Consider the following 13,588-nt stretch of genomic DNA (forward strand, 5'->3'; position numbering starts at 1 on the left):
GGAGGCGCGGGGAGGAGATGCGTCCGGCTCCCGCGGCCGGGGGAGGAAGGTGAGGAAGAGCGAGGACGGTGGGGACGGTGGCGTGGGCAGGGCGGTGGTGGGGTACCCCGGGGATCCCCCGTGCTTTTCTAGTGGATGCGAGCCCCCACGCCTTCACAGGACGTTGGAAACCAATATATTTGAATTAATGATTCTAATTAAGGGCCTCCCCCCCCCCAACACCGAAAGGGGAAAACCCCATTTAATCCTGGCGCTAAATTGCACTCATCGTCTGCAAAGTCTAAATAACACTGGGACAAGCAAACCCATGTTGGAAAAATGTGTGTATTTAGGTCGGTTTGGGGAAATGTGCTCACTTTTACATCTCCTGTGGAGAAGCGTTGCGGTGTCATTCCTTTAAAAGCCCCGACGACGCCGTTAAAATAATTGCGCTTAAGCCCAGCTGCACCCCGCGCTTTTTATTCGCAAGTCCCGCGCTGATTCAATGGAGCCGCGTTAAAAGGCGGCGCAGCCCAAATCACGAAGGATTTGGCTCGCCGTGGTGGTTTTTAAGGAAAACAAGAGCTGCGGATGATCCCGATTATTGCCGGCATCGCAATAATTCGATTTCGCCGTCGGGGATGGCGGAGACGTGGTGGGGGATGAGGATGGGTTATGTCTCTCCGGTAAAACCCAACTGGAAGTAAAAGCAATTCTTGGTCGAGGGAGACAGAGATTTCACTTCTCACCTCTGTCGTTGACTTCCCAAAGGCTGGAAGAAGTTCAGGGAAGGGGTTATTTGAGGAGGCGGGGAGATTTCGGAGGGGAAATCGCTCATGTGGTTTGGAAAAAATGCCCCTCCTGAAAAAAGGCAGTGATTCAGCCCGTGGAAATCAGGCAAATTTGCCAAAATGTGCTTGATTTTGCCGGTAGGTTAGAGGGATTTGGGAAGTGGTTTGTGGTGGAAACCTACCGGGGAGCCGGAAGGCAAATCTTGCATTCTCCAGCAAGGAGAAAATAGCGAAGGGAACCCGGGTGCCAAGCCGGAGATAACAGAAATACTTGGAATTTCTGGAGGATCTCCTGTGCCAGGAGGGTGGGAAAACCGCGGCGGAGATCGCTCGCCTCTCCAGCAGCGTCGCTTTTCATTTACCAGGGGCGGGGGGGTGCACTGAGCTGCGGGTGGGCACAATGGCTGCAGCGATTTCACCACAAAAAAATAAAAAAAGGAAAAAGAAAAAAGACCTTGTGCAAACAGTCCTTTTTGCAGGCAGAAAATTCAATTTAGTCCGGAGCGATGCTTCTCTAGCAGTCAGCAATAATCCGGGGAGCTGCGATGGAGCTTTCAGGTTTATTGGTTGCTGTTACTTAATATTTTGATTGAGAGCGCTGCCTTGGCTCGACGGTTTGACGGGCAGGGCTGCTTCGCGGGGTTGTTTTGGTGGTTGTTTTTTTGGTTGTGTTTTTTTTTTTTCATTCGTGTGTGCTGTTGCCAGACGCGGGCTGTTGCCTGAAATATTAACGCGAGCCGCAAATCCGGGGATTAAGAGGTGCTTTCACCTGGTTTCACAGACTCACGGAATGGTGGGGGTTGGAAGGGACCTCTGGAGATCATCTCATCCACCCCCCCGCCAGAGCAGGGGCACCTCCAGCAGTTGCACAGGACGGCGTCCAGGCGGGTTTGGGATGGCTCCAGAGGGGGAGACTCCCCCACCTCTCTGGGCAGCCTGTGCCACTGCTCTGCCACCCTCACAGCGGAGAAGACCCTCCTCAGGTTGAGATGGAACTGCCTATGGTCACGTTTGTGCCCGTTCCCTCTTGTCCTGTCACTGGGCACCACTGGAAACAGACTGTTCCCATCCCCCTGGCACCCTCCCTTGAAGGATTGATAAGCGTTGATAAGATCCCCCTCAGTCTTCTCTTCCTCAGACTGAACAGCCCCAAGTCCTTCAGCCTTTCCTCATCAGAGAGATGCTCCAGTCCCCTCATCATCTCCGTAGCCCTTTGCTGGACCCTCCCCAGCTTTTTCCCGTCCTTCTTGACCCGGGGAGCCCAGAACTGGACACAATACTCCAGATGTGGCCTCCCCAGGGCAGAGTAGAGGGGGAGGATGACCTCCCTCCACCTGCTGGCCACACTCTTCTTGATGCAGAAGAGTTAAAACACCTGGCCTTAGGCTGGGATTCGTGTCCATATGGGGACAGTGGGGGATCCGAAGGCTGGTTCTCTGCACAGCATCGCTTGGTGCTCATCCCTTGGTGCTTTGTGGTACCCAAGTTTTCAGCTTGGAGGTCGGGAGCTCTTGGGGTGGGAAAAGGGCATGGGACCACGCAGCTCTTCATTGCAGAGCTGCTCTTGATTTGCAGCTCTCCCTCCTTCTCCCCGATGCTCCTCTGCTGCCAAAAACCCACGGGTGATGGCAGGACAGGGCGAATGTCCGTGCAAGAGGAGGAGTCGTTGGAAAACGTACCGGCGTTGCTGCGAAACCTTCTCCGTCGATGCAGATGAAGTGCCCGCGGCTGCAGATCCGGGCTCTGCACTTTGGGAATTGGGGGAACACCACATTTCAGGGTGTCGGGGGAAGATGTCCCCCCAACTTCCTCTGGTTTTATCTCCTTTCTCAGGTGCCGGTGTCCCCTCCTTTTAGCAGAAACACCAGCAGGTTGATCTCCCGTAGCTTTGGAGATGTCTTGCTCTTTTGCAAATAACTTCACCAATGCGGGAGAACGGCCACACATCCCCATCGTCCTCTGGCCTTTGTGGTCCAGCTGGTGTCACCTCAGTGTATCTGAAGGGCTTTGGGGACACCTTCTGTGTGTCCTGCTCTACCAGAGTTGCCTGTGGAAGCGAGAGGCGATGCGGCTTGGTGGCACCAAGGTGACACACTGACGGCAGCTCATGCCGCTCCAGCAGCATCACTTTGCTGAGTATCATGGAATCATAGAATCATAGAATGGTTTAGGTCAGAAGGAACCTTGGAGATCATCCAGTTCCAACTCCCTGCCCTGGGTAGGAACACCTCTCACTAGACCGGGTTGCTCAAAGCCCCATATGTTTATGTTTCATGGGAAAGCCAGCACTGGAAGCATCAAAAAGCACGTGAGGAACCCAGAACTGGTGACACGCAGCCCCGTGGGATTAGCTGGAGTGTCCTGTTCCAGCAGCTCTGCCGCATTGCTCACGGTCTGATTGCCCAGGTTTCTGGCCAGCCTTGGTCCGATTATCCATCCCTTCTTCTTCTGGTTCATCATCCTCAAGATGCCAGTCCTCATCTGTCCCGGTGGCTGCTCAACCGTGGTCCTAACCGGTGGTGTAAGCCAGAGAGGAGGTGACGAGGGTGTGCTGGGTACCGCAGGGTGGATTAAGTGACCCAGCCTGTAATTACTGCAATTCGTGACCGTGGTGAAAATAAATGAGTGTTCTCTATGGTTGGATAATTGATGAAGGAAGAGGAGACCTTGGTTAGAATCCATGCAAGCAGTGGGAAGGTCATTTGTTGTTGGTGGGATCGTAATCCCTTCTTGCCCACTGGCATCACACCGGCTCCAGACTTGCCACCCCGGTCCTTTCAGTGCTGCTGAGACGTCATCTGCCCATTAATGATGGAGCAAGCAGGGGATGAAATCGGTCCTTGGCGCTCTCCGTAGCACATCTATCTTCTCACCTCACTCATCGTTTTAGCTTGTTGATGCTGGGCGATGCGGCCAACTGTTGGCGTTTCTGACCTAGCAAGGCTTTCCCTCATCACCCTGCCCCGATAGTTTGTGCTCTCCGGGGCATGCTGCTACAGTCGTGGAGAGAGTTTCGGAGGTCCGGAAAGGCTCGATGATGTTAAGATCCAACAACCACTCTGGAGGGAGCAGGAGGAACCCAAACTCATGCAAGTCACCAGGGGCAAGAAGCTGGCAGAAGGCTCAAGTCCTCGGGAGCTCGGAAGGCTGCGGCAGAAAGGAAAGGAAGAAATTGTTCCCAACATCCCCTGGAGAGAGGACAAAGCCGTGGGCAAGCAACAAGCAGGGTGCCAGGAGATGGTGGAGCCTCATGCGGGGAGATATTTATATATGCCTCTTTGTGGGCATTTTTCTGCAAAACTCAGTAATTGGACTCGCTCCACCTTTTCCTGAAGGACAGAAAGGACAAGTGGCTGTGAAAAAAGAAGAAACAAAACCAACTGAGAACGAGAGAGGAATGAGCTGGGAGAGCAGCAGCCTGTGCTCCCAGACGTGTCGCAGGCGGTGCCTCCGGTATCTTCCGTGCCAGCGGGGGACTCGACGAGGAATTGGTAACACGATGTGCTTCCCTGTGCTTTGGAGACAGCAGCGAACTCCTGCTCGGATCCCTCCTGCGAGACGGGCGATGCTTTCAGCGCCTCCATAAAAACCACCTCTGCTCTTCCTCCTGAGTGTCCCCTGCCTCGATGGCACCTCCCAAGGACTTGAAACGTGGATTGAGCAGATGAAAATCCTCTCTGTTGGTTGGGGTGGTCCATGTGCCACCTTGTTGTGCCAGGTCATGTGGGAGCAGAAGGGCCTCTTCTTGCAGAACCTCCCGAACCAGTGGCCACGAAATCTTCTGTACAAGGTGGAAAAGACTGGAGAGAACTGGGGTAGCAAAGAGGAAAATCGAAGTGTGGTCTTAGGCAGGTGGAGAAGTGGGGAAGACAACATGAGCTGGCCAGAGCTGGTGGCTCTGATGTCCTCTCGAAGAAAGAAGGAGCCATCTTCAACCTTCAGGACATGATGCAGATCTCACTGTAGAAGCGCTTCCACAAAAGCAGGGGAGAAGGTTTAATTCTTATTTAATGTGGTAACGTGGCATAAGGAGAGCTTCCTCCAGCTCTCAGGATCCACGAGATCCACTTAGAGCGGTGGGTGGTGAGAAGTGTGCATTGGGCAAGATGTCAGATGGGGTGGTTTGGGCACCAAAACTGGATCCAAGGCTGGTGGGCTGCTCAGCATGACTTCTGAGAGCTGTGCTGGTGGTGGGGCATCTGGAGATGGTGCGTGCTGCCAAAAAGGGGTGGGAAGGCCCTCTTCTGCTGGGCACCAACCTCCCTCATCTCTGGGATATTTCATCGTGAGAAGAGGCTCCGGTGACCTGTAATCAATGAAAGCCATGGGACCCTCCTACCTTCAGGTCACCAGGTTCAAGAGATCCACTGTGGAGTTGGCAGTAACTCAGGGTCTCATATCATCAACTGCTTCATGTGGAAGGGAGCAGAAGCATGAGCCAGCTCTTGGGCCAGCTCTTCATGGTGTGAGGTCACCGTATCCCTCATTGGAGACACCGTAGGTTGGGACAACCCTGGAGAACGAACCCGAGACGGGTGACAAGGCTGCAGCCGGTGGTGTCCGGCTCCTGCCCTTCCCAACAGGCACGTTTCCCACCAACGGGCTTCACAGAGCACTGGAGAAGGGTTGGTGCCCAAAGGTCACCCAGTGTTTGGGAGAGAACACAGTGGCGGGCAACATCCCAAACGAAGAGATAGCTGCTTGTGAGGCCGGAGCAGCGTAGACATGTTTAAGGCTGTCCCAAGCTTGGCTGAAGTTCTGCTCCTCCAAGTCTTTGACACTTGATTTTGTGTGGAGGTGGTAACTTGAAGTTCGAGTTGGTCCAAGCCTTGATGTCCACCCTCCTGTAGAGAAGCAGTTTTTCCACGGTGGATGATTTGCCAGCTGAGAGCTGCCCCAGGAGAGGTGGATTCGTTTGCGATGGGTTGAGTTTCTCCCCAGCCTTTGGGCTTTCTTGTTCATCCCAGGACCCTGAGCAGCCCAGGTGGAGCCCAACCAGCCTTGCCCCTCTCCGCAACCCAATCCCAAGGAGTTAATCCTGCAGGGCCAAGATGATTCGGAGATTATAATTATTTCTACCTCTGAATAATTAATAAAGGGGGGGGGGGCGGCAACCACCTCTTTGATCCCTGCCGGTTTGCATAAGTCAGGGGGGGGGGGGGGGGGGGAACCACCTCTTTGATCACTGCTGGTTTGCATAGGGTTGAAATGGAGAACCTACAGACGTGCTGCTGGAGCATCGGTGATGGGAGACCCAGCTTTGCAGGACGCGTCATCATCCAGAAATGTTACCCACCAGGACTATCAAATGCCTTCACAAGAAGGTAGACTTCAGGTAGTGGTGAAGGAGGTCTCCTCCAGGCTCTGGTTGGAGGCTCCAGGTTTTTTTTTACTTGCGGATGAGTTGGTCTCCGGTAAGCTCCTGGCGCGCTCAACGCGTCGCCCAACTGAGCTTTCACCCCTGGTCACACCAGGACTGCCACAGAAGCTGCTCATTTTGTGGCGATTTGGGGATGACTATTCACATCTCAGAACTGAGAAGGTCCCCGTCGGTGCTTGGTCACGCGTGCATGTTGTATGTGCGAAAACAGGCTCCACCAGGCATTTTCCAGCCCGATGCCGCGCGGGTTTGGGGTCACGCAACAGTGAGATGCTGTAGGATGCTCCGCGTTGAAAGACGTTCAGTGGATGCGTGCGGGGACATCGTTGCACGGGATGTGACGTGGCTGAGGAATGCAGTGAGCTTCAGCATTGAGAAAAAGAAGCCGGAGGCATCCCCTACCACCACTCTGGCGTCCACTTGCCTCTCCGTGGGCACCGTGAACATCTTCGCAGCCGTGCTGAGATGCTCATCCCATCTGGAGCTGGCTCTAGGGGTGGGGTTTTGGGCAATGAAGGGGATGGAGTGCAGCTGCTGCTCTCATCTCCATCTCATCAAGTGCAGCTTGTGCTCCGTCCCTTTGGAGACCGAGGTGTCCGTGCACGGTGCGGGTTTGGGCAGGTGGCTAAGCTGTCCCTCCCCTCAAACTCATGGAATGGTCAGGGTTGGAAGGGCCCCCTGGAGCTCCCCCAGTGCCACCCCCTGCCAGAGCAGGGGCACCTCCGCCAGTTGCACAGGACGGCGTCCAGGCAGGTTTGGAATGGCTCCAGAGTGGGAGACTCCCCCACCTCTCTGGGCAGCCTGTGCCACTGCTCTGCCACCCTCACAGCAGAGAAGGCCTTCCTCATCTTTAGGTGGAACTGCCTATGGTCACGTTTGTGCCCGTTCCCTCTTGTCCTGTCACTGGGCATCACTGGAAACAGACTGTTCCCATCCCCCTGGCACCCTCCCTTGAAGGATTTATCAGCATTCGGAAGATCCGCCCTCAGTCTTCTCTTCTCCAGACTAAAAAGCCCCACGTCCCTCAGCCTTTCCTCATCAGAGAGATGCTCCAGTCCCCTCATCATCTCTGTAGCCCTTTGCTGGACCCTCTCCAGCAGTTCCCTGTCTTTCTTGAACTGGGGAGCCCAGAACTGGACACAGTACTCCATCTGTGGCCTCCCCAGGGCAGAGCAGAGGGGGAGGATGACCTCCCTTGACCTGCTGGCCACACTCTTCTTGATGCCCCCCAGGATGCCATTGGCCCCTTGGCCACCAGGGCACATTGCTGGCTCAGACATCTCTGCACAGGTCGGGGTTGTGATTTCAAGGAGTGTCTTGACGGTTTTTGCCTTCAACTTCTTTTTGAGCGATGCTTGGGATTATTAATTTTTTTCTTGGCTTTTGTTTTGTTTTTTTTTTTAACGTAACTCGGAGGAGGTTAACGTAACGGGGGAGGGGGATAATCCCAGGCAGGGGGCTGGATGGAGGGGGGTGAGATGGGTTCATCCTGGCTGCTGCGAGGAACAACGGAAAGCGAGAAGAGGTGGGAGAGATGGGACTGTGAGGAGGCGGCTTCTCCTTCTCACCCTGGGATGGGTGAACCCAGCAAGGGGCCGGTCCCAGGGGGAAACCGTGGTGGGGTCAGTCCCCACTCCCTGCAAGGACTGCGCTCCCAAACATCCCCGAGAATGTCACCCGATGTACATCTGCCCCGAGACTTGTCTTGCTCGCTCTTCCATCACTGTTCGGCTCCAAGAAGCACCAAGAAGAAGGGGAGGGCTGATTCAGGTCTATCTCCTAGATGTATGTTCCAAGGGGTGTCATGGGTTTCTCAGGGCTTGGCCGTCCAATCTGCTCGTCCTTCGTGCACCCTGAGGGTTGCTGAGGTCTGTGGGAGCCAGAGAAGGCTGTGGGTCACCACTGCTGCGTTGGGGACGGTGGCGATGTCCCGGTGCCTCCACCACTGCCATGCTCCTCACCTGATGAGAGAGGCTTGGGGTGCTTGGGCACGTCCATCCTTTGGGCTCTGCTGCGGCCGAGGATCTTGGGGAGGTCCCGGGGACAGAGATATGGGGATGTCTGGGGATGTCTGTCCACCAGTGAGCATGGGGGGAGGCAGGGGGCTTCGCTCGCTGATGGCGGCGCTGTGTTTCTCCCTGCAGGACGTCATCCCTGCGATGGAACGCCGGCACCAAGGAGCGGATGCTGATCAAGGTGACCGACCGCGAGCCCAGCTTCCTTATGCACCAAGGCAACGGCTACGCGCCCGAAAACCAACCGGGTACCCGTTCCCGGCGACCCTCGGGGGGCCAACAGTCGCCCAACCTCCAAACCTTCGCCCCCGACGCCGACAACTCCGTCTTCTTCCCGGAGAGGAAGCAGTCGCCCTTCTTGAAGAGGGCTGAGCACGTGGGCAGCTGCTCGCCGTTGCTCGGCCGGGGGGACTCCTTCTGCTCCCCGCTCCAAGCCCAGCACCGCAAACACTCCAGCGAGTCGCAACCCTCCTCGCCCCGCTACGCCTACGAGCCCCCCCTCTACGAGGAACCCCCCATGGAGTACCAGGCTCCCATCTACGACGAACCTCCCGTGGACATGCAGTACGAAGCCAGCGGCAGCTACAAAGCCGGCTCGCCGCAGAAGTCGCCCATCCGTAAACCTCACCCTTTCCTCCAGTCGCCCAAGCAAGGCTCCAACTCGCCCTACCAGCAGTTGGTCCTCACCAAGCAGAAGTGTCCCGACCGGTTCATGAGCCTGGAATATAGCCCCGCCGGCAAGGAGTACGTCAGGCAACTGGTCTACGTGGAGCAGTCGGGCTCCAGCCCCAAGATGAAGACGGGGTTGAGGCACAAATATTCCCCCAACCCCATCGGAGGTTCCTACTCGTTGCAGCACAGCCCCTGCCTGGTCCGGGACCAACGCTTGGAGATCAAATCGGGTGACTACAGCAGCATGGAAGGACCCGACTTCTGCCCTGGCCCAACGGGTGGCCAGGTGGCCCAGGGCGAGGACTCCATGTCGTGGTCCAGCCAACAGGACACCTTGTCCTCCACCGGCTACTCACCCTCCACCAGAAAGAGGAAAAGCCGAAAGCCTTCCCTATCCCATGACCCCAACGCTTCCTCCACAGATGGCTCAGGGGACCGGGAGGTGTTGGGCGAGCAGATGCTGGGCGAGGAACGAGCCACCCCGGGACCCAACAGGTCACCAATGAACCGTACGGAGAGCAAAGCGGCGGAAGCGGAGGCGGCACGGGGCTTCCCCGAGCCCTTCCTGGCACAAGCGCGCCTGGCTTGGGAAGCCCAGCAAGCCCACTACCACATGAAGCAACGGAGCAGCTGGGACTCCCAAAAGGACGGTTCGGGCTATGAGAGCGACGGCGCCCTCCCTTTGCCCATGCCGGGTCCGGTAGTGAGGGCCTTCAGCGAGGACGAGGCGTTGGCGCAGCAGGAGAACAAGCACTGGAAGAGGAACACCTTCGAGAAGCTGGGCTTCCCCCAGATCCTGCTGGCGAAGAGCGGCTCCGTGTAGACCACCAACCTGGCCTCCCCCGAGCCCTACCTTCATCCCTCTCAGGTAACGTCCCTCGGGGATGTCCTCCTCAGCGTTGGGGTGGGGACTATACCACGTGCCCCGCGCCACCAACCCTCACGCGCTGGGCGGCATCTCCTCAGGTGCCGGGCCAGGTTGGGCAAGAGCGCACCGCGTGGCAGCGCGGCGTCCCCACCGCCCTCCCGGGTAGACCTCCTTCTTCTTGTGAAGCCGGTTTAAATCCCTACCTCCGCTGCAAATCCGGTGGGATGGTCCCCGGGGCCATCTCGTGTCTTCCTAACCACCAAGTGCCAGCACAGGGCACCCCTGCAACCGTGGTGGCCTCAGCCTTGTGCTGCGGCTTCAGGTGCTGCTTCTTCTCCCACGGTGTTGCTGCTGCTTGGTGGGAGCCAGTTCCTGGACCCCGAGCACCCACCCAGCTCCCAGAGGGGCCTCGAGTGCCCATCCCCGGCTGTGGTGGTCCTCCTGGCACATGGCACGGGGGTCGTGAGCTGGGCAGAAACTCATCTCCTTGTGTTTCATGTCGCGGCACCGTCAGATGGCGGCGGTGCGGGAGATTTCCCTTAGCGATCCGTGACGGCTCAGCCCGGGTTTCATAGCATCCTCCACAAGCGCTGGATTCTGGGGACACCCAAAATGCCACATCTCGTCCCCGTCCGGCTGGAGGAGTTGCATAAGCAGAGATGTCCCCTCTGCAGAATGAGGGGAGGTGACCACAGCGGGTTAAGAACATGGAGGAAACCATCCCCTTTCCACCCCAAATGAGGGTTTGCTCACCGGATGATTCCTAGCCGTAGCAGTTCGAGGTGCTGGAGCGGCGCCACTGGCCCTTGGCTTCCACGGTGAGCAGGACCAGGCAGCGCCACGTTGGAGTTGAGGTCTTGACCCGCTGTCCCAGCTCCAGCCATCCAAGCGGTGGTTGAACCCATCACTGGACCCACCAGTAAGTCCCAGGCAATTTCCAGTTACAGCAGGAGTTTTTCCCAGGGAGGACTGAAAGTAAGTTGAGGAGCTCCATCCATCTGGTGCAGACTGTCCCATCTCATCACATGCAGGTCCTGTCTTGGTCTCCTCCCTGGCACATTGGGATTGACAGCGCTGCCGACCGGCTGCCAGATTTGCTTTCTCATAGAAGTTGATCCTTGGCAAGCTGATCCCTCAAAGCAGTTGGTCCTTGGCAAGCTGGTCCCTCAAAGCAGTTGGTCCTTGGCAAGCTGGTCCATCAAAGGAGTTGGTTCTCGGCAAGCTGGTCCCTCAGAAAAGTTGGTAGTTGGAAAACTGGTCCCTCAAAGGAGTTGGTCCTTGGCAAGCTGGTCCCTCCAAGAAGTTGGTCCTTGGCAAGCTGGTCCCTCAAGAAGATGGTCCTTGGCAAGCCGGTCCCTCAAAGGAGTTGGTCCTTGGCAACCTGGTCCATCAAAGGAGTTGGTCCTTGGCAAGCCGGTCCCTCAAAGGAGTTGGTCCTTAGCAAGCTGGTCCCTCAAGAAGATGGTCCTTGGCAAGCCAGTCCCTCAAAGGAGTTGGTCCTTGGCAAGCTGGGCCCTCAGAGGAGTTGGTCCTTAGCAAGCTGGTCCCTCAAAGGAGTTGGTCCTTGGCAAGCTGGTCCCTCAAAGAAGTTGGTCCTTAGCAAGCTGGTCCCTCAAAGGAGTTGGTCCTTAGCAAGCTGGTCCCTCAGAGGAGTTGGTCCATGGCAAGCTGGTCCCTCAAAGGAGTTGGTCCTTGGCAAGCTGGTCCCTCAGAACCTTGGAATGAAAGAGCCATGAGCACACCGGCTTTCCAGGATCTGCTTCCCAGGGCTCTGAGCCGCCTGTCCCCTCTCTGGGACTGAGCTGTCCTGGTCATAGAATCACAGAATGGTTAGAGTTGGAAGGGACCTTAAAGTCCATCTAGTCCAGCCCTGTGCCATGGGTGGGGACATCTTCAGCTAGACCAGGTTGCTCAGAGCCCCGTCCAACCTGGCCTTGAACACCTCCAGGGATGGGGCAGCCACAGCTTCTCTGGGCAACCTGCGCCAGGGGCTCACGACCATCACAGTCAAGAATTTCTTCCCCATATTTCATCTAAATCTCCCCTCTTCCAGTTAAAAACTGTTGTCCCTCATCCCATCGCTGAGTTCTGGAGACCCCTCCTGCCTCGAGCTCCCACCCCAGAGGAGCTCCTGGGGCTGTCACAGAACATTCTCGTGACAGTGTAGCCCTCCAGCTGCTGATAGCCACCCGTGGGCTCTGGCCTGGACCTTCTGGAGCTGGTGCATCCCCTGTACCCATCTTCCAACCCATCAGATGTTTCCCATCAGCAGCTCCTGGCTTCTGGCTTTCAGCTCTCGTGTCCTTTCCCCTCCCAATATCTGTCCCTTTGACCTGCAGTGTCCTGCACTGGGCAAGGACTGTGACTCTGCCCACATCCCGGTGGCCAGAGGAGCCCAGAGATGGGCCGTGGGGAGGTGAAGACAAGGGTTTCCAGAGGTAGACCACACGATTTGTTTTTGGATGCATCGAGGGTTGATGTAAGGACACCAGGAAAGGCTCTAACGGCTTTTTAAAAATGGATGATGACCTCATGGACGGTGATAGTTACCCTGGTGAGAGCAATTCGAGCCGGAAAACTGCCTGGAAGGTGGAGCTTGGTGTCAGCAAGGAGGAAAGGAATCCTGGCCACGGACCTGGGAAACGGCAAAGGATCTAGAAAATGGGCTTTTTTTGCCCATGGGAACGCGTAGGGAAACCAATGGGGTGTTGCATCCGAAGGCAGAAGGAGAAACTTCCCCGTGCGCAAGTGTCCTCAGACACTCGGTGCTTCACGAGGAGGTTCAAACCCAAAACCAGAGAGCTCCAAATCCGCTTTGGGTGGCTCACGTTGGCCAGGAGGAACAGCTGCCACCTTTAGTGATCCTGTGCCTTCTGTGTGGAGCTCAGGATGTGGTGGGACTCTTCTCCACTGCCCGGGCATTTCTGTCTGGTTGACCTTCTGTCTGATGGTTGTCCTCAAGCTCATGGATGCCCATTCCAGGAAGAGCAGATTTCGAGCCAAGGGTGGCCCAGGTTGCCCAGAGAAGCTGTGGAGGCCCCATCCCTGGAAGTGTTCAAGGTCAAGTTGAAGATGTCTCTGCCCATGGTGGAGGGCTTGGACTAGATGATCTTTGAAGGTCCCTCCCGACCCAAACCATTCGATGATCATGTCTAAGATTGTGTGTGGTTTTAACTTGATTTCCTCCACCCCCATCAGCTGGGGAACCTTCAACATTGGGTGAAGTGGAAGCCCCTTGTGGTGGGCCCAGACCTGTGGCTGGTCCTGGTGAGGACCTTTGTGCGGAGGGTTATCACGTTGTCCAGAGAAGAAAATGGGAGCAAAATGACGCTGGGGATGACGTATGGGGAGATGCGGAGACCTGGCAGAGGAGAGAAATGCACAGGAGATGCGACGGGGACGTGCCCAGTGTCACCAACGTTGTGTCCCCATGTTGGCCCCGTGCTGGGGGGGGACATCTGAGCCCTGTCCACGTGCCACCAGCACCTCCTTCCCCCAACAGGGTGCTTGGGTTTGCCTCTGGGTTTGAGCAGAAAGGAAGGTCACCCCATGGGACGGGCAGTGGCAGCCCCGTGCCAGCGCCGTGCCAGGAGGTCATGGCCAACTGCCGTTGACGCCTGGTTGCTTGTCCCGTTCTTGTAACCCTGGGCATCCCCCAAGTTCATTTAGGACTGTGCTAATTAGAGCTGAAGCTAATTTTGTATCGGCACTAGCAGCAGAGGATCCATCACGTTTTGCTGCCCCTGTCATTCCCCAACCTGACGACGCTGCCTGCTGGGGTGGACTTGGCTGGAGAAGGCTGATGTCCCCAACCCACGTGGTCCTTTGCTTCTCCCTGGGTGGCCTGGAGGAAGAACGTGGCTGTGGCCCAGCTGGTGGAGCG

At 56.6% G+C, this 13,588-nt stretch overlaps 1 protein-coding gene across 1 annotated transcript in view; it reads left to right on the forward strand.

The window, feature by feature from the left end:
* ARHGAP39 (Rho GTPase activating protein 39) overlaps positions 1-13,588 on the forward strand; it is a gene marked incomplete at its 5' end in the record, with an annotated part of 60,235 nt that overhangs the window by 31,363 nt on the left and 15,284 nt on the right. Inside the window, 2 exon segments of the mRNA XM_009895474.1 lie at positions 8,295-8,566; positions 8,600-9,705. Coding sequence (XP_009893776.1) covers positions 8,295-8,566; positions 8,600-9,705 — 1,378 coding nt within the window.

This window comes from Charadrius vociferus, unplaced genomic scaffold (assembly GCF_000708025.1).
Source record: "Charadrius vociferus isolate BGI_N301 unplaced genomic scaffold, ASM70802v2 scaffold901, whole genome shotgun sequence".
Lineage (NCBI taxonomy): Eukaryota > Metazoa > Chordata > Aves > Charadriiformes > Charadriidae > Charadrius > Charadrius vociferus.